The sequence below is a fragment of the Leptonychotes weddellii genome, chromosome 5 (assembly GCF_054177405.1).
Source record: "Leptonychotes weddellii isolate Sample4059 chromosome 5, ASM5417740v2, whole genome shotgun sequence".
Taxonomy (NCBI): Eukaryota; Metazoa; Chordata; class Mammalia; order Carnivora; family Phocidae; genus Leptonychotes; species Leptonychotes weddellii.
Window position 1 is genome coordinate 20,621,387 of NC_138373.1, and position 27,687 is coordinate 20,649,073.

Genomic DNA, 27,687 nt, shown 5'->3' on the forward strand with positions numbered 1-27,687 from the left:
GGGTATTAAAGAGGGCACGTTCTGCATGGAGCACTGGGTGTTATGCACAAACAATGAATTATGGAACACTATATCTAAAACTAATGATGTAATGTATGGTGATTAACATAACAATAAAAAAGAAAAAAAAGAAGTTGGATAAACCTGAAATTCACAATTTGGAACTATCTGAGCTACAAATGTATTACTTTAAATAAATGTCTATTGTGATTAAAAATATTTATAAACCCATCATAGAAGCACCTAAATACATAAAGCAATTATTAATAGATATAAAGGGAGAAATTGACAGTAATACATAATACTATGGAACTTTAATATTCCACTCACATCAATGGATAGATAGATCATCTAGGCAGAAAATCAACAAGGAAATGGTGGCTTTGAATGACACATTAGATCAGATGCACCTAACAGATATATACAGAATATTCCATCCCCAAACAGTAGAATACACATTCTTTTTAAATACACGTGGAATAGTCTCCAGATCACACATTAGGCCATAACAAGTCTCAATAAATTTAAGAAATTGAAATCATATCAAGCATCTTCTCTGACCAAAATGGCATGTAATTAGAAATCAATCTGGAAAGAACACAAATAAAAGGAAGCTAAACAACATGCTACTAAATGATGAATGGGTCAACCAGGAAATCAAAGAGAAAATTTAAACATACATGGAGACAAACAAAAATTAAAACAACAGTTCAAAATCTTTGGGACAGAGCAAAAGCAGTTCTAAGAAGGAAGTTTATAGCATTACACGTCTACCTAAAGAAAGAAGAAAATCTCAAATTACCTAATGTTGTACCTAAGAAAGCTATAAAAATAAGATTAAAGTGCAAAGCTAAAGAGCAGAAATAAGTGAAATAGAGACTAAAAGAAGTGGAAAAGATTAATGAAACCAGGAGCTGATTCTTTGAAAAGTGATAAACCTTTACCTAGACTCATTAGATAAAAATGAATGAAATTAGAAACAAAGGAAGAGAAATAACAACCATAGAAATACAAAGGATATGAGAATACCATGAAAACTGTATGCCAATAAACTGGACAACCTAGAAGAATTTCTAGATAAATTCCTAAAAACATATAATCTTCTAACAATGAATCAGGAAGAAATAAAAATTTGAACTGAGAGATTACTAGTAATGAAATTGAATCAGTTATCAAAAAACTCTCAATAAGCAAAAGTCCTGGGACAGATGGCTTTACTGAAGAATTATGCCAGTCCTGCTGAGCCCTGCTGGGGTATCACCACTAGGGCAAATCCACCAGAGAATTGGAGCAGCAGGCCCCTCCCCGAGAAGTCTAGCACAAATCTTTTGCATGCACCGAGTCTATTGATCATAGAGTGCAGCAAAGCTTCAGTTTTGTGGTAAACAGGATCTAGCTTCTTTTGGGTTTTTTTGTTTTCTGTTTTTTTTGGGGGGGGAATACAGAAAAAGCAATTTTAAAATTTTATTTTATTGTATTCTTATTTTTAAATTTTTCTTTCTTTTTTCTCTCAAGATTGTCTAAACAAGCAGACCAACACATACCTGGCTTCTTTCATTTATTCTTTTAATTTAAAAAATTTTTCTTTTCTTTTCTTTCTTCTGACCTCCAAAATTACAAGATGGAGCAATTCACCCCTAAAGAAAGACCAGGAAGAAATGATGGCTAGAGAATTAATCAATACAGATATAAGTAAGATGTCTTAAATAGAATTTAAAACAACAGTTATAAGGATATTAGCTAGACTTTCAAAAAGCATAGAAGACACCAGAGAATCCCTTTCTCCAGAGATAAAAGAGCTAAAAGCTAGTCAAGCCTAAATTAAAAATACAAACCCAAATGGATGCCATAACAACAAGGATGGATGAATCAGAGGAATGAAGCAGTGATTTAAAAGATAAAATTATGAAAAAGTGCAGCTGAAAAGAAGAGGGAAACAAAGGTAATGGATCATGAAGGTAGACTTAAGGAACTTAGTGACTTATTAAAATGGAATAACATTCATATCATAGGTGTCTCAGAAGATGAAAAGAGAGGAAAAGGGGCAGAAGGTTAATTTGAGCAAATTATAGCTGAAAACTTCCCTAATCTGGGGAAGGACACAGACATCAAAATCCAAGAAGCACAGAGAACTCCCATTCAATTCAACAAAAGATGGCCATCACCAAGGCATATCATAGTCAAATTCACAAATATACAGACAAGGAAAGAATCCTGAAAGCAGCAAGGGAAAAAAAGTCCTTGACCTATAAAGGAAGACAGATCAGGTTTGCAGCAGGGCTGGTTCAATATTCACAAATCAATCAGCCTGATACATCACAATAATAAAAGAAAGGATAAGAACCAAATGATCCTCTCAGTAGATGCAGAAAAAGCATTTGACAAAATACAGTATCCATTCTTTTTTTTTTTTTTTAAAGATTTAATTTATTTGATAGAGAGAGACATAGTAAGAGAGGGAACACAAGCACGGGGAGTGGGGGAGGGAGAAGCAGGCTTCCTGCTGAGCAGGGAGCCCAATGCGGGACTCAATCCCAGGACCCCAGGACCATGACCTGAGCCAAGGCAGACTCTTAACGACTGAGCCACCCAGGCGCCTTACATTATCCATTCTTGATAAAAAATGTCAACAAAGTAGGGATAGAAAGAATGTACCTCAACATCATACAGGCCATATATGAAAGACCCACAGCTAATGTCATCCTCAATGGGAAAAAATTGAGACGTTTTCCTCTATGGTCAGGAACAAGACAAGGAGGTCCACTCTCACCGTTATTATTTAACATACTACTGGAAGTTTTAGCCTCAGCAATTAGACAAGGAAAAGAAATAAAAGGCATGCAAATTGGCAAGGAAGAAGTCAAACTTTCACCATTTGCAGATGGCATGATACTTTATGTAGAAAACCTGAAAGACTCCACCAAAAAATTGCTAGAGCTAATACACGAATTCAGCAAAGTCACAGGATATAAAGTCAACATATGGAAATCTTTTGCATTTCTATACACCAATAATGAGGCAGCAAAAAAGAAATCAAGGAATCGATCCTGTTTACAATTGCACCAAAATGAATAAGATACCAAGGAATAAGCCTAACCAAAGAAGTAAAAGATCTGCACTCTGAAAACTATAGAACACTTATGAAAGAAATTGAAGAGGACACAAAGAATTGGAAAAGCATTCCATACTCATGGACTGGAAGAACAAACACTGTTAAAACATCTATACTACCCAAAGCAATCTACACATTTAAAGCAATCCCTATCAAAATACCACCAGCATTTCTCACAGAACTAGAACAAACAATCCTAAAATTTGTATGGAAACAGAAAAGAGCCTGAATACCTAAAGCAACTGTGGAAAAAGAAAAACAAAACTGGAGGCATCATGATTCCAGAATTCAAGCTGTATTACAAAGCTGTAGTCATCAACACAGTATGATATTGGCACAAAAACAAAGACACAGACCAATGGAACAGAATAGAAAAGCCAGAAATGGACCAGAACTATATGGCCAACCAATCTTTGACAAAGTAGGAAAGAACATCCAATGGAAAAAAGACAGTCTCTTCAACAAATGGTAATGGGAAAACTGGACAGCCATATGCAGAAGTAAACTGGACCATTTTCTTACACCACACACAAAAATAAGTTCAAAATGGATGAAGGACCTAAATGTGAGATAGGAAACCATCAAAATACTAGAGGAGAACACAGGCAGCAACCTCTTTGACCTTGGCTGTAGCTGAGAAATGGAAACAAAAGCAAAAGTGAACTACTGGGACTTCATCAAGGTAAAAAGCTTCTTTACAGCAAAGGAAACAACCAACAAAACTAATAGGCAGCCTACAGAATGGGAGAAGATATTTGCAAATGACATATCTGATAAAGGTTTAGTATCCAAAATATATAAAGAACATACCAAACTCACCACCCAAAAAACAAATAATCCATTTAAGAAATGGGCAGAAAACATGAATAGACACTTTTCCAAAAAAGACATCCAGATGGCTGACATGAAAAAATGCTCAACATCACTCATCATCAGGAAAATACAAATCAAAGCCATGATGAGATACCACCTCACACCTGTTGGAATGGATAAAATTAACAACACAGGAAACAAGAGATGTTGGTGAGGATGTGGAGAAAGGGGAACTCTCTTGCTCTGTAGGTGGGAATGAAAACTGGTGCAGCCACTCTGGACAGCAGTATGGATGTTCCTTAAAAAGTTAAAAATAGAACTACCCTATGATCCAGCTATTGTGCTACTAGGTATTTACCCAAAAGATACAAAAATACAGATTCAGAGGGGTACATGAACCCCAATGTTTATAGCAGCATCATCAACAATAGCCAAACTATGGAAAGAGCCCAAATGTCCATCAGCTGATGAATGGATAAAGAAGATGTATATATATACAATGGGATATTATTCAGCCATCAAAAAGAATGAAACCTTGCCATTTGCAACAACATGGATGGAGCTAGAGTGTATTGTGCTAAGCAAAGTCAGTCAGTCAGAGAAAGACAAATACCATATGATTTCCTTCATATGTGGAATTTAAGAAACAAAACAGATGAACATATGGGAGGGGGAGGGGAAAGGAAAAAGAGAGGGAAACAAACCATAAGAGATTCTTAAGGATAGAGAACAAACTGGAACTGATAGAGGGAGGTGAGTGGGGGATGGGCTAGATGGGTGATGGGTTTTATTATTTTTTATTTTTTTAAAAAAGATTTTATTTATTTATTTGACAGGGAAAGACACAGCAAGAGAGGGAACACAAGCAGGGGGAGTGGGAGAGGGAGAAGCAGGCTCCCCACCAAGCAGGGAGCCTGATGTAGGGCTCGATTCCAGGACTGTGGGATCATGACCTGAGCCAAAGGTAGACTCTTAATGACTGAGCCACGCAGGCGCCCCAGGTTGATGGGTTTTAAAGAGGGAACTTGTCATAAGCACTTGGGTGTTGTATGTAAGTGATGAACCACTGAATTCTATTCCAGAAACCAATATTGCACTGTATGTTAACTAACTAAAATTTAAATAAAGATTTGAAAGAAAAAAAGGGTAGAGGCCCTGAATAGAAAGACAACCTAGATACCATCGTGTTGGTGTAAGGTTTTATTTTATTTTTTATTTTTTAAAAGATTTTATTTATTTATTTGACAGAGACAGAGATAGTGAGAGCAGGAACACAAGCAGCGGGAGTGGGAGAGGGAGAAACAGGGTTCCCCCCGAGGAGGGAGCCCGATGTGGGACTCGATTCTAGGAGCCTGGGATCATGACCTGAGCCAAAGGCAGACACTTAACGACTGAGCCACCCAGGTGCCCTAAGGTTTTCAATTATAATTCCCAGTGGCAGGTAAAGCAACTATTGTGCAGATAATGGCTTTAAATAGTATCATTTATTAAATAGTTCATTTATTCATCTGAGAACTTTTTTGAGTATCTATTATGTGACACTGTTTGTGGCCCCAAGTATAGTCAGTGAACAAAACAGATTTGGTCTCTGCCCTTACAGAGCTTGTTCTAGTTGTATTCACAAAGGAAGTTTCTCATTATAATTTTGCTCCCTATGTAGCTTGCCTAGAGACAGACAAAAGAACATTTGATTGAATAGCCAAGAAGCAATTTCTTATTATAAATTATGCTTATTACAATTTATTCATCATAAATTAAGTGGCATTTTAATTTATATATATCAGTCTTCTGCAAACCTAATTCATGTGAATAAATTACACCAAGTCAACTCTGAGACACTGACAATATTTAAACACTGAGTCTGAGAGAATGAAGTTTAGATCTAGTTCTGTCATAACCTTATCAGAAAAAGGACATTTTGTGAAATCTTTTGAAAGATAATCAGATTATTTTGCCTTAGGGACAGCCTGAATTCCCTGGACATTTTCATTTTGAATTTTTTTACAGTGCAAGAAACAAAACAAACCATGCATCAATTAAACAAATTATGAAAACATGGTTAGGTTAAAACTTTTAAGTAATTTCTAGTATAGACTTCAAGTTAGAACTAGAACTTTTCCTATGATAACATAGATATTAATTCTTTCTTTTTCTTCATTAACTCTTAAACCATCTACCACAAAGACACATGTATCAAGGCCCACGCCTAAAATCTTTACATACTCTTAGCTGAATATATGGAAATGCATTAGCATAAAATATTAACATATTTGAAAAAACTCCATAACTGTGATTACTTCATTCCAATACAAAGAGGGTGGGGTTTGCTCTCCAATTGACATTTTAGGGGTGGAAGTTTTTTTTTTGTTTTTTTTTTTAAGTCATTATTACTCACTTAATGAAGACTTCTTCCATGGTGGTGATTGAAACACCAAAGCTGGCAATGCCCAGCTCTTTTTGTTTATTTTCCAGGTCATTAATCAGAGCTTCAAACCTGAAAGGAGAGGAAGAGGAGAAGAATGAACTAACACTAGTCTAGATACATTTTCTTTTTTGTTATTGTTCATTTTATTTTCTAGTAAACTGAATTTTTAAAATATGTGAACACTTTCATTTAATACTTAATTTTATTTCCAATTGTATCCTTCCCTATTGTTTTCTTAAAAGCTTTTTTTTGTGGTAAAATATAAGAAACATTACATTTATTATTTCATCAATTCAAGCAGCATTAAGCACATTCACAACCATCACCACCATCCATTTCCAGAACTATCTTAAGGTCCTAAACTAAAATTCTGCACCCATTAAACAGTAATTCTCTATTCCTTCCTTCTTTCAGCTTCACTTTTACTTTCTGTCAATATGAGTTTTCCTACTGTATGTGTCTCATATAAAATGGAATCCTTTTGTGTCTGGCTTATTTCACTTAGCATGATTCTTTCTAGAGTCAACCATGTTGTAGCATGTATAAGAATTCATTCCTTTTTAAGGCTGAATAATAATCATTGTATGGATAACACAACATGTGGCTTCCATTTATTTGTGGGACATTTGGGTTGTTTTTATCTTTTGGATTTTGTGAATAATGCTGTTATGAGCATTCGTGTGCAAACACCTGTTTGAGTTCCTACTTTCAACTATTGTGGGTATATACCTAGAAGTGGAATTGCTAATCCTATGGTAATCTATGTTTAACTTTTTAAAAAAAGACTTATTTATTTATTTGAGAGAGAGAGAAGAGTGGGGTGGAAGGGGCAAAGGGAGAGGGAGAGAAGCAGACTCCCTGCTAAGCTGGGAGCCCTATGCAGGGCTCATCCCAGGACCCTGTGATCATGACCTGAGCCGAAATGAAGAGTCAGCCACTTATCCGACTGAGCCACCAAGGCGCCCCTGTATGTTTAACTTTTTAAGGAAGTGTCATAGTGTTTTCCATAGCAGATGCACCATTTTACATTCCTAAGAGCGGTGTACAGGGTTGCAATTTCTTCACATCCTTTCCAGCATTTGTTAATTCTTGTGCTTTTTATTTGCATTTTCCTAATTGACTAGGGATGTTGAGCATCTTTTCACGTGCTTGTTGGCTATCTGTACATCTTCTTTGGTGAAATATCTATTCAATTCCTTTGTCCATTTTTGAATTAGGTTGTTTGGGATTTTTGTTAGATGTATTTTTTTAATACTGTTGGTTCCATAATAACTTCTGGTTAGTCATGGGAAAAATGTTTAGTAGATCATTCTTCACTGTAATAGGTATAGTGAAACAAACAGAAATAAGGAAGAGATATTTACTTTAGCAAATTTGTCCCCACTGTAACTTGATCTTTGATATACAGTCTTTTGTTGTCCAAAAAAATACCAATTTACTTTTTGTAAGTATTAAGGACTATAGCTAGTTGATAAAAGTTAATTTGTTCACATATTCCTATCAAATGGAAAATTCCTATATCAAGTTATAGTACTTATAAATCACAAAATAACAAAAAATGGCTTTAGTGAAGTAAAAAGCTGGACACTGAGACAGATTTACCAGCTAGGGAGTTTTACAGAATTTTGCTAATTGTGATGTAATTACATCACGGATTCTAACAAATAATTTTAGAAGGATGAATTAACATTGTTTTAGGTTCCAAAGATCTCCCAAAACCCATTTATTTCTTTAAAAAACTTCTATAATTCCCAATGAGGGACTATCAAAAGCCTATGTGTGATTACCCTCAGAGATGGTAAACTCAAAACTCTCCATCTTCCAAATTTTCTCCATATTTTAGGCTGAATTCCATTCCAATGGACTTCTAACTTTACCTAATGTTGATTGTTTCTTCTACTCTTACCAATCAGTTCAATCTGACCCCTTTTCCTATGACAACTCTTCACATACTTTAAGGTCATTTTCACTCTCCTTTTTGAATGTTCTCAATATGATCCCTCGTGTTAAAGATTATTGTATAATAAGATTATTTTTATGTATTTAACTGATTATGGTAACAGGGTAATACTGGCCTTATAAAACAAATCGGGGAATATTTCTTTTTCTCATATTTTCCAAAAAAAGTTTGTGTAGAATTGGTACTTCCCCCCCCCACTAAACATTAGGTAGAATTAATCAGTGAAGACATCTGGCCCTGGATTTTTCTCTGTAGGAATGTTTTAAAGTACAAATTCAATTTCTTTAATAAATAAAGACCTTTTCACGTCATATATTCCTTCTTTTCTTTATTTACTTATTTTTAAAGATTTTATTTATTTGACAGAGAGATAGTAAGAGCAGGAACACAAGCAGGGGGCATGGGAGAGGGAGAAGCAGGCTTCCCGCTGAGCAGGGAGCCCAACGCAGGGCTTGATCCCAGGACCCTGGGATCATGATCCGAGCTGAACGCAGATGCTTAAAGATTGAGCCACCCAGGCACCCCTCTAATTTATTTTTTTAAATACAACTATAATTAATACACAGTTTTATATTAGTTTCAGGTGTACAATATAATGATTCAACAATTCTATACATGACTCAGTGCTCATCATGATAAGTGTATTCTAATCCCTTTACCTATTTCACCCATCCCTTCACCCATTTCCCCTCCATCAACCCTCAGTTTCTTCTCTAAGAGTCTCTTATGGTTTGTTTCCCTCCTTCCCCACTCCCTGCTTCCCATATGTTCATCTGTTTTCTTTCTTAAATTCCACATGAGTGAAATCATATGGTATTTGTCTTTCTCTATTTCACTTAGCATTATACCTTCAAGGTTCATCTATGTTGTTGCAAATCTGTCTTCTAACTGTGCTGAATTAATGTTCATATAATGAATGTACAGTTGTAGTTTCTTTCATTTCCTTTACTCTCCCTCATGACTAGTTAGCATGACTAACTGTTCCATGCTCCTGCTTCTCAAGAAGGTTCAGATTTACTTTCTGAATAAATATAGCTCCCACAGAGCATTCCCTCTTTCATTTCTGTTCTGGGATACAATTGTTTATTTTCATGTCTTTTCATTAATTAGAATCTGGGTTGCCTAAAGTCTTGTGTTTTAATTCCTTCATTCTACCCAAGAGCTCTACATGGGAATGTAGAACAATGTCCTATAAGTCTGTCATCTCTCTTGTGAAGAGCAGCCACCCTGCATATATGGAAGATTTAGGTTGTAATAACTTCAGACAAAAAGATGAAAATGGCACACTCCCTCAAGGTCAATGATGAGTAATCTTAGTTTCCATTTATCATCTCTGTGTTTCCCTTCTATAATTAATTTGGCTAATTATTGAGATCAAACTCCCTGATTTCTGTGTCTTTTTCACCCTTGTTCTAAGAGTTGCTGTTTAAGCTACTTTTATCTTTCTCCGTCTTAATATTTCTCTGGACCTTACTTACCATGCCATGGCCACTAGATTGTACACCTCCCTCAAAAAAAAAAAAAAAAATCAGGAGCAGGAAGATGGTAATGGAGTAGGATGCTTGGCTTGCCTCACCCCATGAATACAACTAGGTAACCTTTGAATCATTCTAAATACCCCAGAAATTTACCTGAAGACTGACAGAACAAATACCACAACTAAAGGGAGAGAAGAGGCCACACTGAAGGAGGCTGGATGTGCAGAAATGTGGTTTAGGGGAAAAAGGGATTGTGGCTGCAGAAGGGAGGGAGCTGTGGTGAAGGGTGAGAGAGAGAGGAGCACATGGTAATGCAGAAGGAGAATGTTTCCCTAAAGCCATTGGCTTGGAAAATGAAAGGGGCTGAATTTTGTGAGGCCTTGCAACTAGTGGAACTTAAAGCCTGGAGTTTTAAAGGACAGTGGGCTTGTCTGGGATAGAGCTCGAAGGGCACTGTACTGCTCCTGGAGTGAAGGCAGGCAAACAACCTGGGGGCATATAGTGTGGAAACAGTGATCTGAAGAGTGCCTGGGGCACATGGTGGGGAGATTTTTTGCTCCTCTTGGAGTGTGTCCTTGAGAGGCAACATTCATAGAGACATCTCTCTGGGGACAAAGGAGCTGGCTGGTGCCATTTCCTTCCCCCCATAAATTCAGAGTAACCTATGGGAAGCAGCGCAGCATGGACACTGGCTGCCACAAACGTGCTTACACCAAACCCCACCCCCCATGCTTTGGTGGAAATGCCCTTCTCAGTCACACTTGCCTCAGTCGGAGTCCGTGGGCCCCTCCCCAGATCAGAACAAATCCCTGTCCACACCACATCTCCTGACCAGAGAGTTCTGCAGGGTCTCAGTTCTGGTAGAGGTGATGACAGGCCTCATTTCACAAGCAGGCAAGGACACACCTAGTTAAAACTCAATACATTCAGGCCAGCAACCAAACACTGCCCACAGCAGGCAAGGAGAGTCTCTGCAGATGACTGGCCTGAAGGATAGAGAGGATAAAGCAGCCAGAATATAACAACAGAGTGCATGCAGCACACACTAGAGACACTCCCTGAAGTGCCAGGCCTTGGGAACTACATGACCTCTTCTTCATAAGGCCAAGTAGGAGACATAAGTGGCTTTTCTAACACACAGGAAAAGGCAGAGACTTAGACAAAGGCAAAGACAGAAAAATTGATCCCAAATGAAAGAACAAGATAAGGCCATAGCCAGAGATCCAAGCAAAAACAGATATAAATAACATGCCTGATGGAGAATTTAAAGCAACAATCATAAGGATACACACTGCACTTGAGAAAATGATAGAAGACATAAGTGAGACCACAGAGATCTCTTACCACAGAGATAAATGAGTTAAAAAAGAATCAATCAGAGATGAAGAGTGCAATCCACAAGATTAGAAACACTTGATGCAATGAACAGCAGGCTGGAAGAAGCTGAGGAATGAATTATTGACCTAGAGGACAAAGTAATGGAAAGCAATGAAGCTGAACAAAGGAGAGAAATAAGAACTATGTAAATAAGAATAGACTTAAGTAATTCAGTGACTCCATCAAATGTAATAGTATCCACATTATAAGAGTCCCAAAAGAAACAGAGAGAGAAAAGGGGGCAGAAAATTTATTTCAAGAAATAATAGCTGAGGGGTGCCTGGGTGGCTCAGATGATTAAGTGACTGCCTTCAGCTCAGGTCATTATCCTGGAGTCCTGGGATTGAGCCCCACATCAGGCTCCCTGCTCAGCAGGGAGTCTGCTTCTCCCTTTGCCCCTCATCCCACTCTCATGATCTCTCTCTCTAATAAATAAAATCTTAAAAAAAAGAAATTATAGCCAAAAACTTCCCTAATCTGGGGATGGAAACAGACATCCAGATCCAGGATGCATAGAGAACTCCCTTTAAAATCAACAAAAGGAGGCCAACACCAAGACATACTGTAATTAAATTTATAAAATATAAAGAAAAAAAATCTTAAAAGCAGCAAGACAAAAGAAGCCATTAACTTACAAGGGAAAACCCATAAAGCCAGCTGGAGATTTCTCAACAGAAACATGATATATTCAAAGTGCTGAATGGGAAAAATCTGCATCCAAGGATACTCTATTCAGCAAGGCTATCATTCAGAATAGGAGAGATAAAGAGTTTTACAAACAAAAACTAAAGGAGTTTGTGAGCACTAAACCAGCCCTGCAAGAAATATTCAAGGTGACTCTGAGTGAAAAGGGGAGACCAAAAGTGACAGTATAAAGGCAGGGAATACAAAATCAGTAAAAATGATTATTTCTATAAAAATCAGTTGAGAAACTCACACACAAATAAGAATATAAAAATAATAAAATATATGTAAAACATGGGGAGGAAAGGACAAAAGAATGAATTCAAACTTGAATGACCATCAACTTAATGTGGACTGCTATTTGCAGAGGTTACATACAAACATAATGGCAACCATATATCAAAAGTCACTAATAAACAGGCAAAGAATAAAGAGAAAAAAATCCAAATATATCACTAAAGAAAATCGGTAAAACATGAAAGGAAGACAAGAAAATACCAGAGAAAAACTCCAGAAATGACCACAAAAGCAAGTAATAAAATGGCAATAAATACATATCTATCAATAATTACTTTGAATGGCAAGGTACTAAATTCTCAAAGGGTGTCAGAATGGATAAAAAAACAAGACCCATCTATATGCTGCCTACAAGAGACTCATTTAAGAGCTAAAAACACCTGAAGATTGAACATGAGGGGGTGGAGAAACATTTATCATGCAAATGGATGTCAAAAGAAAGCCAGAATAACAGTACTTATATCAGATAAACTGGACTTTAAAACAAAGACTGTAACAAGAGACAAAGAAGCACACTATATAATCATAAAGGGGACAATCCCCAAAGAAGACATAATAATTGTAAATATTTATGTACCCAACATGTGAGCACCCAAACATATAAACAATTAATAATAAACATAAAGGAACTAATTAATAATAATACATTAACAGTAGGGGACTTTAACACCCCACTTATATCAATGCACATATCATCTAAACAGAAAATAAACAAGGAAACAATGGCTTTGAATGACACACTGGACCAGATAGACTTAACAGATATATTGAACATTCCATCCTAAAACAGAATACACATTCTTTTCAAGTGTACAAGGTATATTCTCCAGAATAGGTCACATATTAGGTCACAAAACAGGCCTCAACACATACAAAAAGACCAAAATCATTACATGCATATTTTCTACCACAATGCTATGAAACTAGAAGTCAACCACAAGAAAAAAAATCTGGACAGGGCACACATACATGGAGGTTAAACAACATGCTACTAAACAATGAGTGGGTCAACCATGAAATAAAAGAAGAAATGAAAATGTACATGAAAATGAAAACATGATGGTCCAAAACCTTTGGGGTGCAGCAAAAATGGTCCTAAGTGGGAAGTATACAGCAATACTAGTCTTCATCAAGAAACAAGAACAATCTCAAATAAACAACCTAACTTTACGCCTAAAGGAGTTAGAGAAAGAAAAAACAAACCAAGCCTAAAGCCAGCAGAATAAAGGAAATAATAAAGATTAGAGCAGAAATAAATGATATCGAAGCTAAAAAATAACAGATCAATGAAACCAGGAACTGGTTCAACGAAAAAATTAATAAAACTGATAAACCTCTAGCCAGACTTAACAAAAAGAAAAAAGGACTCAAATAAATAAAATCACAAATGAGAGAAGAGAAATAACCACCAACACCACAAAAATACAATCTTTTTTTCATTAATCTATAAATTTTGTTCATTCTTCAAATTCTTATTTATATTCCACTTAGTTAACATACAGTGTAACATTAATGTGCAGGATTTAGTGATTCATCACTTACATACAACACCTAGTGTTCATCACAAGTGTACTTAAATCACCGATTTAACCCATCCTCCTACCCACCTCTCCTCCAGTAATCCTCAGTTTGTTCTCTATAGTTAAGAGTGTGTTTCTTGGTTTACCCCTCTTTTGTTTTCCCCCTATTTTCATCTGTTTTGTTTCTTAAAATTCACAAATGAGTGAAATCATATGGTATTTGTCTTTCCCTGACTTATTTTGCTTAGCATAACAACCTCTAGTTCCATCCACCTCATTGGAAATGGCAAGATTTCATTCTTTTTGATGGCTGAGTAGTATTCCATTATATAAAGATAAATAAATAAATAAATATTTATATATTATATAATACACCACACACACACACACCTCTTCTTTAACCACTTACCAGTCAATGGATATCTGGGCTCTTTCCATATTTTGACTATTGTGGACATTGCTGTTATAAACATTGGGGTGCAGGTGCCCCTTTGAATCACTATGTTTCTATCCTTTGGATAAATATCTATTAGTGCAATTGCTGGGTCATAGGGTAGCTCTATTTTTAACTTTTTGCGGAACCTCCATAGAGTTTTCCAGAGTGGCTGCACCAGCTTGCATTCTCACCAGCAGTGTAGGAGGGTTCCCCTTTCTCCACATCCTCATCAACACCTGTTGTTTCTTGTGTTGTTGATTTTAGCCATTCTGACTGGTGTAAGGTGGTATCTCATTGTGATTTTGATCTGTATTTCCCTGATGCTGAGTGATGTTGAGGATTTTTTCATGTGTCTGTTAGCCATCTGGATGTCTTTTTTGGAGAAATGTTTGTTCATGTCTTCTGCCCATTTCTTGACTGGATTATTTGTTTTTTGGATGTTGAGTTTGATAAGTTCTTTATATATCTTGGATACTAGCCCTTTATCTAATATTTCATTTGTGAATATCTTCTCCCATTCTGCAGGTTGCCTTTTAGTTTTGTTGACTGTTGCCTTTGCTGTGCAGAAGCTTTTTATATTGATGAGGTCCCAATCATTTTTGCTTTTGTTTCCCTTGCCTTTAGAGATGTGTCTTGCAAGAAGTTGCTGCAGCTAAAGTCAAAGAGGTTGCTGCCTGTGGTCTTCTCTAGGATTTTGATGGATTCCTGTCTCACATTGAGGTCTTTCATCCATTTTGAATTTATTTTTGTGTATGGTGTAAGAAAGTGGTCTAGTTTCATTCTTCTGCATGTGGCTGTCCAATTTTCCCAACACCATTTGTTGAAGAGACTTTTTTCCATTTGGTATTCTTTCCTGCTTTGTCAAAGGTTAGTTGACCATAGAGTTGAGGGTCCATTTCTGAGTTCTCTATTCTGTTTCATTGACCTATGTGTCTGTTTTTGTACCAGTACCACACAGTCTTGATGACTGGAGTTTTGTAATACAGCTTGAAATCCAGAATTGTGATGCCCCCAGTTTTGGTTTTCTTTTTCAACATTCCTTTATCTCTCCTTCTATTCTGAATGACAGCCTTGCTGGATAAAGTATTCTTAGGTGCATATTTTCCCCATTTAGCACATTGCCAGGTCTCTGTGGACAGGTCTGCTGCCAGCCTTATGTGTCTACCATTGTAGGTTGAGAACCTCTTGTCCAAGCTGCTTTCAGGATTTTCTCTTTATCTTCATAATTTGCAACTTTCACTATAGTATGTCAAAGTGTTGACGTATTTTTGTTGATCTTAAGGGTAGTTCTTTGTGCCTCTTGGAGTTGAATGCCTGTTTCCTTCCCCAGATTAGGAAGCTATAATTTGGTTAAATAAACCTTCAGCCTCCCTTTTCCCACTCTTCATCTTCTGGGACTCCTATAATATGGATATTACTTCACTTTATGGAATTGCTGAGTTCCCTAAGTCTACCTTCATGATCTAATAGTTTTCTTTCCCTCTTCTTTTCAGCTTCCTTATTTTCCACAATTTTATCGTCTAGATCACTGGTTCTCTCTTCTGCTTTGTTCATCTTTGTTTTTATGGTCTCCACTTGGAACTGCTTCTTGGTAATAGCATTTTTAATTTCAGCCTGACTAGATATTAGTTCTTTTATCTCTATAGTAAGGGATTCTCTAGTGTCTTCTATGCTTTTTTCAAGCTCAGCTAGTATCTTCATAATCGTTTTAAATTCTAGTTCAGATATCTTATTTATATCTGTATTGATTAAATCCCTGGCTGTACTACTTCCTGTTCTTACTTTTAGGGTGAATTTCTCCATCTTGTCATTTGTTTAGAAAAGAATAAAGAAAAAGAAAAAAACAATAACAACAACAAAAAACAAAAACAAACTAGATACTGCGTGTTTTGCTCTGTTAAAATAAACTAGATCCCAAAAGAAGAAAAAAAAATATATAAATAAATGTGTATATATATATATATACCCCCCCACATATATAAATTAAATAAGATACAATGAAGGGAAACAAAAAATAAAGTATATATAAAAATAAAAATTTTAAAAAAGAGAAAAAGAATTGAAAAAAATAACAATAAATAATACTAAAAGACTGAGGAATAAAAATACAAAGAATGCTATATACTGTTTTCTCCAAGAGCTGAAGCTTTGAAGCCCTCTATAATCAGTAAACTGTGGGAAAGTTGTTTTTGCTGGTCTTCTGGGGGGAGGGGCCTGTTGCACTGATTCTCAGGTGGACTTGCCTTATTGGAAATGGGCCTCCAGTTTGCAGGGAGGCAGGGATTGGTGTAAAGGGCTCTGGACTCCACTAGGTGGTGCTGTTTTGCACCCTGAAGGCTTTCATCATTGATGGGTGGGGTGAATATGGCTGTGCCCTGCTCTCTAGCCCCAGAGCTGAAAATTCACGCCCCCACTCTTCAGTGAGCCTTCACAGAAAAGCAGTCAATCACTCTTGTCTCCCCAGTTTCCATCAGAACTCTCTGTTCACCTGGCCTATGACTGAGGGTTTTTATCTCAGGCACGTGAGTTTCAAAACTCTAAATTTTAAGGACTCCCCCAGTGTGGACCCACACTGTTCATACTGGGGAGGATCTTGCCATGCTTCTGCCTTTTGCTGGACCCGTCTCAGGAAAGCAGTAACACAAATGCACAGTAGTTCGCAGTTTATGGCAACACAGAGCAGAAAACTGGCACCTAGACTCACTGTTCTCAGCTGGCTTCCATGCTCCTATGCCTAGGAACTCTGCTGCACTCAGGCACCACCTGTTCTTGTGACCCCAGGGATCCTCAGACCACATTGTCACACCTGGGATTCCACCCTGCTTCACCACCTGAGCACCTTTAAGCCAGGCACGTCCCTCACTGTAGCAGACTTCTAAAAGTTCCAATTCTGCACTCCGCTGCTTGTAAAACTTTGTGGTAGCCTAATTAAGCAGGCTCCCTCCCCTCCACCATATTCTCAGCTATATCACACAGGATTCAAGTCTCTGCAACTTCTACCTTCCAAAGGATCGTCGCTTTTCTACTTGTAGACTTGCAGCATTTGTCTTTTCAGATCTCCGATTGGTTTCTCAGGTGTTCAGAATTATGTAAATATCTAGTTGTATTAGAAGGATGAGACAAACTCATGGCCTCCCCTACTCCTCTGCCATCTTAACTTCTCTCACCACATCTTCTTTATCCATTCATCTGTCAGTGGATATTGGGCTGTTTCCATAATTTGGCTATTGTTGATAGTGCTGCTATAAACATGGGGGTGCATGTATCCCTTGGAGTTAATGTTTTGTATTATTTGCATATGTGGACTTTAAAAAACAAATGGATAATGAGCAAAGGAAAAAAAAAAAGAGAGGGAGGGAAACCAAGAAACAGACTCTTAACTATAGAGAGCAAACTGTTGGTTACCAGAGGGGATGTGAGTAGAGAGATAGGTTAAATAGGTGATGGAGTTTAAGGAATGCACTTGTTGTGATGAGTACTCGGTGTAAGTGTTGAATCACTTTATTATATACCTGAAACTAATTTTACACTGCATGTTAATTAACTGGAATTTAAATAAACACTTAAAAAATCAAATAAGCCTTGTGTGAACTTGAACTTATGGGGAAATCCTCTTGTTCAATGAGAGGTCTTCAGCTGTGAACTTTTCAAATCTAGTCAGCAACAGATTGTAATTGGACACCTGGCTTATTGGCAAAATACTACTAAGTTTGCTAAACAGAGAAAATTTAAAATGATTTCTGGTCACCCAAATCATCCATGTAAGACTTTGACTCTTTACCTCTGTGTATATTCTTTGGGTAGGATAAACAATAATTCAGCTCCAGTAAAGTTTTCCACAGTGGCATCTGGAATATGAGAGTGAATTATTGCTGAGATCTTTTCAACATCACAATGTGATTCTTTCTCCATGACTATGTGATATCCAGCACCTGAGAGAAATCATTTAAAAGACCACATGAAGCATTTTCATACTTTTTAATCTCTTTGTAATTCCAAACCTGGCTCTTCATGGTTCAAGTTACCTAGGTCCACAAAGAAGACATGGAATGTCATGAGATACTTTGTTATGCCTCAAGGAAGGCTCACACCTAAAACTTCCAAATGCTGCTCCAAGAACCAAGATACTGAATAAACATCAACTTCCTCCATAATTTTCTTAGTGAACAATAACTTACTGTATATAATCAGAAACAGATGTATGAAGAAAGGCCCCTGTAATCTGGCTACTTATTACTCTTGAAACTGTAATTTTGATAAATATTAATTTATTATCACTGGTTGTCCAGGGTGTATCAGGCATTAACTAGGCCCTAGGGATAGAACAGTGAACAAAGCATATAAAAATTTCTGCCTTCCTAAGAGCTACTTTCTAGTCAAAAGAGGCAGGTAATTATAAAGAGAAATAAGTTAAAATATATATTGTGTTACAAAAAAATAAAGCAGAAAAGGGATATATTAAGTGTTGAAAGAAGGTTGTTAAATTTTACACAGAGATCCATGGAAAGCCTGAGAATATGATTTTTGACTAGTGACTTTAAAGACATAGAGAACTATTACACTTAGTGTTTTCCCTATACAGAGAAATTGTTTTCTGAAATTAGAGAAAACCATCATTACTTTTAAATAAATGTATTTCAAATGGTCATTATATTTGCATTTATGTTTCTTTTTTAGGATTAAAAAGTGACTATTAGGTTTTTAAGTATATATATCTCTTAGCAGATAATCTGGTTTATTTACTTGGCTTATAGTATGGAAGACACTATTACATTTTACAAAGAGGCAACTACATCCTGAGAATAAAGTGATTTATCCACTATTTATTAGCTATTGGAACCAAAAACTACTTTTGCTTTACTTACAAATTGATATGTGAATCATTTTTCATTTCTCAGGAATCATGACACAATTGTCTCATGCTCTTAAAACTGAATAGAAAATGCCTCCTTTTACAGAGAAGTGAGGTAGTTAGTGAGAGTTGAATGCTAACACCAACATGGAATGTCCTATTGCCATCAAGGAAGCAAACAAAAATCCCAGGCTTTTGATTAAGATGTAAGAAGCCAATTTAAGTATATTTAAAGTTTAGCATGTAAAAAGGGACTGGAACATTCCAAAGTATTATACCTTTTAAAATACCTACTTGAACATTATGTACTATCTTACCAATAATTAGTAACACTAGTGAATGCTATTAGAAATTATAAATGATTTCTTTATCAAAAGCATAGCTGTTTAAATGATGTGGCTCATAAACCTAGGTACACCTAATTCAGATAAATCTAATTTTGGATTACAAGTCAACTGCACAAACTCAAAACTATAAGGTGATCATAAACTTTGAATACCTAAATGGGCATATAAATATGACTTTAGATAATTTTTTTTATTTATCTAGGGCCGAGTTTTACATTCTATAAAATGGGGTTGCTTTGAATATTAAATATGACATATAAAGTGGATACCACAACAACTAGCATAGAGTAAAATTAATGTGAGTCGAATGAATTCAAATTGAATGATGAACCAATTCATGCTTAATTATCTACATTTATGTTTATACCCTCCAATTTTGAATTCCTATTACTGTAATTTTAGCCCTCAGTAATTCACTGTTTGATGTATCGGTTTTATCTCCTAAAAAAGCCCTATACTTATTCAAGTCAATGACTGTTTTATTCTACTTGTATGGTGCTTTCATTCTGTACTACATTCTGTACTGTCAATTATCATATTTTCGCGTTATCTCATTATCTCTTCACACTGGGGATTTAATACTAGTTTGGCAAATGAGAAATTAGGATCAGAGATAACTGATTCCACATTTCCTCTCCTCAACAACATAAATCTGCTTGGACACAACTGTATTCTAGGGGCAAAGAAAACTGTAATTAGGTACAAAATAGGAGAAATAAGAAGCATGGCTTTTGTAGGTTGACAAAGGTATTTAGTGAGTCTGAATGTACGTGTTGGAGAACAAATGATAAATATATATAAGGAATATCCAGGTTGCAGGCCTTAAAAACCAGTTAGAATTGTTGAGATCTCATTAGTAGGACAGAGGGCGCCACTGAAATTTTGGCTATGTAGACAACATATAATTAAAATCATGTTAGAAGAATATTACTAAGGCATCAATATCTCAAGAATGAGCAAAGGGAGAGAGAACCATATATTTGTTTCAGGAAGACAGAAGAGCCACAGCATTGCAGTGTCCCCTTGACCATGATGGCAATGCGGTCACCCAGGAAATCAGCTTCATCCATGTAGTGGGTGGTCAGTAAGATGGTACGATCCTGTTTATACTGTTGAAGGAGATCCCAGGTGGCTCTCCTTGAGACTGGGTCCATGCCAGATGATGGTTCATCAAGTATCACTACCTAAAAACCAGAAGAATTCCTTGACCATTGATAATTGATGCTAGGCTACTTGTGAGATAATTGCTATTTGAGAGGAACACACTTAAGCTAAGATAACAGAATATAGACTGTACATAATGATAAAAACCCTAGAAAAAAATAATCCCAAATCATATTATGACAATTGAACCAAATAATGGACATTCCCTCTAATTATCATTGGCAGCATTTCTTTAACATTCATACCAACTCTCAGGGTTTTGTCAGCTGAGTTTTCTAGACCAGTTGGCAGGAACCCATGGTTCGTGCCTCCTTGCCCCCCCTTTTCATCCTCTTTTTCTTAATACCTGGGAGTCCCCTATGAGTGCTATAATGATGGCGAGTTTGCGCTTCATTCCTCCACTCAGTGACTTTGAAAATGTATCACGCTTTTCTAGCAGGTTAAAAGTAGACAGCATATGGTCAATTTCCGTAGAATACATGTTTTGATATATTCTTTTTACCTAAAAAGAGGCAGAATTTACATGGTGAATCCAACTCTGTCCTTGGAAAGTTTTTAGATAATAACTGTCTTTGTATATATATGTAGATAAAGGAAGTTTCTTGCTACTGAACCCTTAAAACATTTTATACCATCTCTTTTCTCATAGCTACATAGTGTCTTTCTCTCATTGCCTCCCTTTAAGTCTAAAGGAGAATTCCTAAAAAAAAGAATTTATTTTCAGATTTATAGACACCTGAAGCTCAGAAATAGAGAAAAGAAACATCTCTATTTTCTAGGTATGATGGAGTAAACCATCCCCTCCTTCTGCTTCATTTCTCGCTGAACTCAATTATTAAACCTGGAGAATTATAAAAAGTAAACATCAGCAGTTGGATCAGAAAGAACACCATATTTTGAAGTATCACTGAGCCCGCATTGGGTTTACCATTTTTCCCCTTGTGTATCCTCCTAGCCTGAACACAAAGTATTCAAAGCCTGATAGTGCAGATAGAATAAGATTGAGGAGAAACTCTCTAGTTCTGGCTGGAGGAATGCAAAGAAAACACTCCTAAAGCTCTGAGAGAGTGTGGGAGGGCCAATTCCATTTTTTTTCTGTTCTTTTGTGTCCCAACCCATTAGGAGTCTTGTGGCAGGGATGGTGGCAAGAGTAGAAAGGAACAGGAATCCTGCAAAAGCCGAAACTCAGAGGAAAGGGAATCTTCTCAATTAAGTAGAGCCATGGCTCCGACAGGACAGGGTCAGACCCAGTTGCTTTTTACCACCTTCTCTGTTTTCCAGTCACTTGGATGTGGCAGTCATGAAAGTGGACAATTTCTGGCTGGAGGGCTGAGAAAGGAATCTTCAGGAACCAGGAAATACAGGGGAGATAATAGGAGAGAGGAGCAGGAAAGTATTACCATAAAGTTGTTTATGAACACATGTGTTGACCCCATCATTTACATACATGGATCTAATCCTAATTAGCACACCAAACTTTAAAATTATGTTAATTAGTAAACCTCTACCCAGATGTGAACTAATGAATAACACACACATGGGAGAGACTGGATCATCACTCAAAGACTTCAAAGCTGACACTAAAACCACAGCCCACAGATAAGATATAATAAACAAGATGCAGTCTCATGAGTTACTTTCTTCTTTCTTTTTTTTCAAGATTTTATTTATTTATTTGACAGAGAGAGACACAGTGAGAGGGAACACAAGCAGGGGGAGTGGGGGAGGGAGAAGCAGGCTTCCCACAGAGCAGGGAGCCCAATGTGGGGCTCGATCCCAGGACCCTGGGATCATGACCTGAGCCGAAGGCAGACACTTAACGACTGAGCCAACCCAGGCGCCCCTCATGAGTTACTTTTGAAAACATCCACTTTTTGAAAACAAAAATAACTTGGCACACAAAGAATCACAAAAATCTCAACTCACTTAGGAAAAGGCAATCATATATCAATGTTAGGATGGCACAGATGCTGGAATTAAAGTAGAGAGTACAGGGCGCCTGGGTGGCTCAGTTGGTTAGGCGACTGCCTTCGGCTCAGGTCATGATCCTGGAGTCCCGGGATCGAGTCCCGCGTCGGGCTCCCTGCTCGGCAGGGAGTCTGCTTCTCCCTCTCCCACTCCCCGTTTGTGTTCCCTCTCTCCCTGTGTCTTTCTCTGTCAAATAAATAAATAAAATCTAAAAAAAAAAAAAAAAAAAGTAGAGAGTACATCAAAATAAAGAAAAAGAAATTAATGGAAATCTTAAAACTAAAAAATTCAATAACCAAAATAAAAAGCTCATTAGATATACTCAATAGTAGTAGAATAAAAATTATAGAGTAAAGGGTCAGTGAACTTGAAAGTAGGTCAATAAAAATTATCCAATCTGAACAGAGAAATAAATGATTAAAAAAAATGAACAGCTATATGAAAGTGTTGAATCACTAAATTGTACACCTGAAACTAATATGACATTGTATGTTAACTAACTGAAATATAAGTAAAAACTTAAAAACAATGCCCAAGGGACATTTGGGACAATAACAAAATGTCTAATATTCATGTCACTGAAGTTCCGGAAGGAGAGAAGAAAGAATATATGGCTGAAATAATATTTGAAGAAATAGTGACTGAAAACTTCCTAGGTTTGGAAAAAAACACAAACCTACAGATTGAAGAAGGTGACTAAACTCCATCCAGATAAACTCAAAGAAATCCGCACCAAACAAATCCTAACCAAATTGCTGAAAGTAAAGACAAAAAAATTTTTGAGAGCACCCAGAGAAAAATGACATATTATCTATAGGAGAATAATTCAGATGACTGTATGTCTCATCAGAAACCATGGTGTCCAGAAAGCAGTGGAGAAACATTTTTAACTGCTGAAGGAAAAGAACTGTTAACCCAGATTTCTATGTCAAGCAAAAATATTCTTGAAACCATGAGAGACTATGGACTCTGAAAATCAGACTGAGGGTTCTAGAGGGGAGGGGGGTGAGAGGATGGGTTAGCCTGGTGATGGGTATTGAGGAGGGCACATTCTGCATGGAGCACTGGGTATTATGCACAAACAATGAATCATGGAACACTACATCTAAAACTAATGATGTAATGTATGGGGATAATATAAGAATAAAAAAATTTAAAAAAAAATTCTTGAAAAATGGTAGTAAATTAAAGGTACTTTCAAGTGAAGGAAAACTAAGAGAAACAGTAGCCAGGAGTACTGGTCTAAAAGAACTGATAAAGAGTATTTTTCAAACAGAAGAGAAATAATATATAAAACCCAAAACATTATGAATGATAAAAAAACAGTAAGTAAAATAACTATTATTTTCTTATGATTCTTTAAACATACTAGGTAGTTTTAAATGAAAAATATAGCATTGTCTGATGTTTTCAGTATTTGTATATGTAATATCTGACAACTATAGCATAAAGGGAGGAGGATAAAAAACCTACAAGTAAGTGGTAAGGTTTCTACAATCCAAATAAAGTCAGAAAATATTGATTCTAAATAACTGTGAAAAGCTTAAGGTTGTATTTTGCAATGTCTACAGCAATCACTGTAAGTGTATACAAGAGATATAGTAAAAATCACAATTGACAAACTGAAATGGAATACTAAAAAAATAACAAATAACCCAAAATAAAACTGGAAAGGGCAGAGAAAAAAAGTGAGAATAATAAAAGGATAGATTTAAATATAAACTTACTAGTAGTTACATTAAAACTAAATTATCTAAACAGATCAATTAAAAGACATTTTCAGATTGTATAGAAAACATGACTTTTTAATATAATGTCTACAAGGAGCTCACTTAAAATTTAATGATATAGGTTATTTTAAGGTAAAGTGTTTAAAGAAGATATACCATGAGAACACAAAATATTGGGTGTTATACGCAACTAATGAATCATTGAACACTACATCAAAAATTAGTTATGTACTATATGTTGGCTAACTGAACTTAATTAAAAAAACACAAATCAAAAGAAAGCTGGAATGGTTATACTAATATCAGATAAAGTTGACTTCAGAACAACAACAAAAAATTACCAGAGACAAAAGAGGGACATCACATGTTGATAAAGAGAATAATGAGACATAATAATCTTAAATGTGCATACATCTAACAAAAGAACTTAAAATACAGGAAACAAAGAAGAATAGAATGGAAATGAAGAATAGAAAAATACATGACTATAATAGGATATTTCAGAAATACTCTTCACTAAGTAACAGAACAACTACACAGAAAGCAAATATACAGAAGAACTAAACAAGATCAAGTTACTGAATCTAATTGATGTTTACAGAAAATTCCAACCAAACAGCAGAAAACATATTCTTCTCAAGTGCATATGGAATAGTTACCAAGATAGACCATATCCTCAGTCATAAAACCCTAGCAGTTTTAAAACACTTAAAATTACACAATATGATCTCTGACCAAAATAGAATTAAACTAAGCTTAACAGAAAGAAAGCAGGACAACTTTCCATCACTTGTACATTAAAGATCATACTTGTAAATGATGAGTCACAGAATAAGTCTCAGGAATGTAGAAAATATTTTGAACTGAATAAAAATGAAAATATAAAAAATTGTATCAAAATTTGTGGAGTGCAACAAAGGAGTGCTTAAGAGGAAAAATCATAGCAATAAATGCTCACATTAGAAAGAGAAGGCAGATCATTTTAGAAGCCACATGAGCAGGGCATTAAATAATATTGAATCACATAAGGAAGATTACACACACACACACACACACACACACTGGAATATTACTCAGCAATAAAGCAGAATGGACTCTTGCCATTTGCAAAACCATGGATGGATCTAGAGGGTATAATGCCAAGTGAAATAAGTCAGTCAGAGAAAGACAAATATGAAATGATTTCACTCATATGTGGAATTTAAGAAATGAAACAAATGACCAAAGAAAAAAGAGACAAACCAAAAAACAGACTCTTAAATAACTACAGAGAACAAACAGATGGTTACTAGAGTGGGGGTGTGTGTGTGGGGGGGGATGGCTGAAACAGGTGAAGGAGATTAAGAGTATATTTATTGTGATGAGCACACCTTAATATACAGAATTGTTGAATCACTATGTTGTACACCTGAAACTAATATAACACTGTATGTTAACTATACTAGAATTAAAATAAAATTAAAAAAAACAAGGAAAGGAACTTCCTCACAGTGATAAAGGGTATCTGCAAAAAAATTTTTAATGGTGAAAAACAGAATGCTATCCCCGGAGATCAGAAACAAGTCAAGGATGCCCACAACATTATGCTGTTCCTAGCCGGTGTGGCATGCAAAAAAAGAAATAAAAGGCAAACATATTGGCACAAAGAAACTATCCCTATTCTCCAATGATATGATTGTCTATGCACAAAACCAAGGAATCTACAAAAAGAAAAACCCCTCCTAAACCCATTAAGTGAGCTTAGTAAGGTCAAAGAACAATAGGTTAACATAAAATATCAATCATTTTTCTATGTACAAGAAATGAACAACTTTTTTTTTTTTAATATTTTATTTATTTATTTTTTAGAGAGCGAGCGAGAGAGAAACAGCATGAGAGGGGAGAGGGTCAGAGGGAGAAGCAGGCTCCCCGCTGAGCCGGAAGCCTGATGTGGGACTCGTTCCCAGGACCCTGGGATCATGACCTGAGTGGAAGGCAGACGCTTAACCATCTGAGCCACCCAGGCGCCCGAAATGAACAACTTTTTAAGGCTCCAAATAATGAAAAAAATATATAGGACTTGTATAGTGAAAACTAAAAATGGTGATGATATCAAAGACTTAAGTTAATAGAAATACCATGATCAAGGATTTGAAATCTCAACATGGTAACAATGTTAACTTTCTCCAAAGTGATATACAGGTTTAATGTAATACCAATCAAAATCACAGCAGAATTTTGTAGACACATAAGAGATAATACACAAATTTATCTAGAAGAGCCAAACAGCTATAATAGCTAAAACACTTTTGAAAAAGAATATAGTTGGATGAATAGCATTATCCCATATTAAGAATTACTATAAAGCTATACAAATCAGGGCAGTGTGGATCAATAGCACATAAAAGAGAGTTGATAAGTAAGTCCACAGAAATATGACCGTTTGATCTTTGACAATGCAAAAAGCAATTCAAAATGAAAGAACAGTATTTTTGAAAAATCGTTTTAGAACAATTGATCATCAATATGCAAAACAATGAACCTAGATCTACATTTTACACCTTTAAGCAAAGACTAACCCAAAAATGGACCACAAATCTAAGTGTAATGTAAAAATAAAAAAATTTAGAAGAAAATACAGAATAAATCTTCATGTCTTGGGGTTAGGTACAGAGTTCTAGAAAAGACAGCAAAGGCAGGATTCCTTAAGAAAAATGTGATAAAAAATGTGATAAATTGGATTTCAGTATTAAACACTTTTGCTCTGTAAAAAGCATTGCCAAGAAAATGAAAAGAAACTACAGAAATAGGGAAAATATTTACAAAGCACATTATCCAACAAAGGACACACATCCAGAATAAAGAGCTCTCAAAAATTTAATAACAAAATGAACCACCCAGATTTTAAAAGTGGACAAAGGGCCTGAACAAATATTTCATCAAAGAGGGTATAAAAATGGGAAATAAGCCCAAGAAAGTTAATCAACACCATTAGCCATTCATGAAATGCAAATTAAAAGCAGGATGATATACAACTACACATCTATTAGAATCGTTAAAATGTTAAGAAGTATAGGGGTGTCTGGGTGGCTCAGCTGGTTAAACATCTGACTCTTGATTTCAGCTCAGATCATGATCTCAGGGTCATGGGATTGAGCCCCACGTTGAGCTCTGCACTAAGTGCAGAGTCTGCTTGAGCTTCTCTCTCTCCCTCTCCTTCTGCCCCCCACCGCCACTTGTGCTCTGTCTCCCTTTCAAAAAAAAAATATGTTAAAAAGTATTACAATACCAAATTCTGGAAAGGATATGAACCAATTGGAACTTTCCTACACTGCTGGTGGGGCTGCAAAATGGTATAGTCACTCTAGAAAGCAGTTTGGCAGTTTCTCATAAAGTTAAAAACGTAAAATATGATCCGGTAATCTCATTCTGAGAGAAATGAAAAATTATGTTTACACACAAAAAACTTTATACATGAAATTCAGAACAGCTTTGTTCATACTCAAAGTGTAAACAACCCAAATGTCCTTTAATTGGTGTACTGT

The 27,687-nt window shown here is 36.0% G+C and overlaps 1 protein-coding gene across 1 annotated transcript in view; it reads right to left on the bottom strand.

Moving 5' to 3' along the window:
• Positions 1-27,687, bottom strand: part of LOC102748372 (phospholipid-transporting ATPase ABCA3-like) — a gene marked incomplete at its 5' end in the record, with an annotated part of 211,336 nt that overhangs the window by 78,449 nt on the left and 105,200 nt on the right. The window contains 4 exons of the mRNA XM_081818872.1: positions 6,321-6,419; positions 17,884-18,034; positions 20,275-20,485; positions 20,812-20,967. Of these exons, the coding sequence (XP_081674998.1) occupies positions 6,321-6,419; positions 17,884-18,034; positions 20,275-20,485; positions 20,812-20,967 (617 nt within the window). The remainder of the gene's footprint in view (positions 1-6,320; positions 6,420-17,883; positions 18,035-20,274; positions 20,486-20,811; positions 20,968-27,687) is intronic.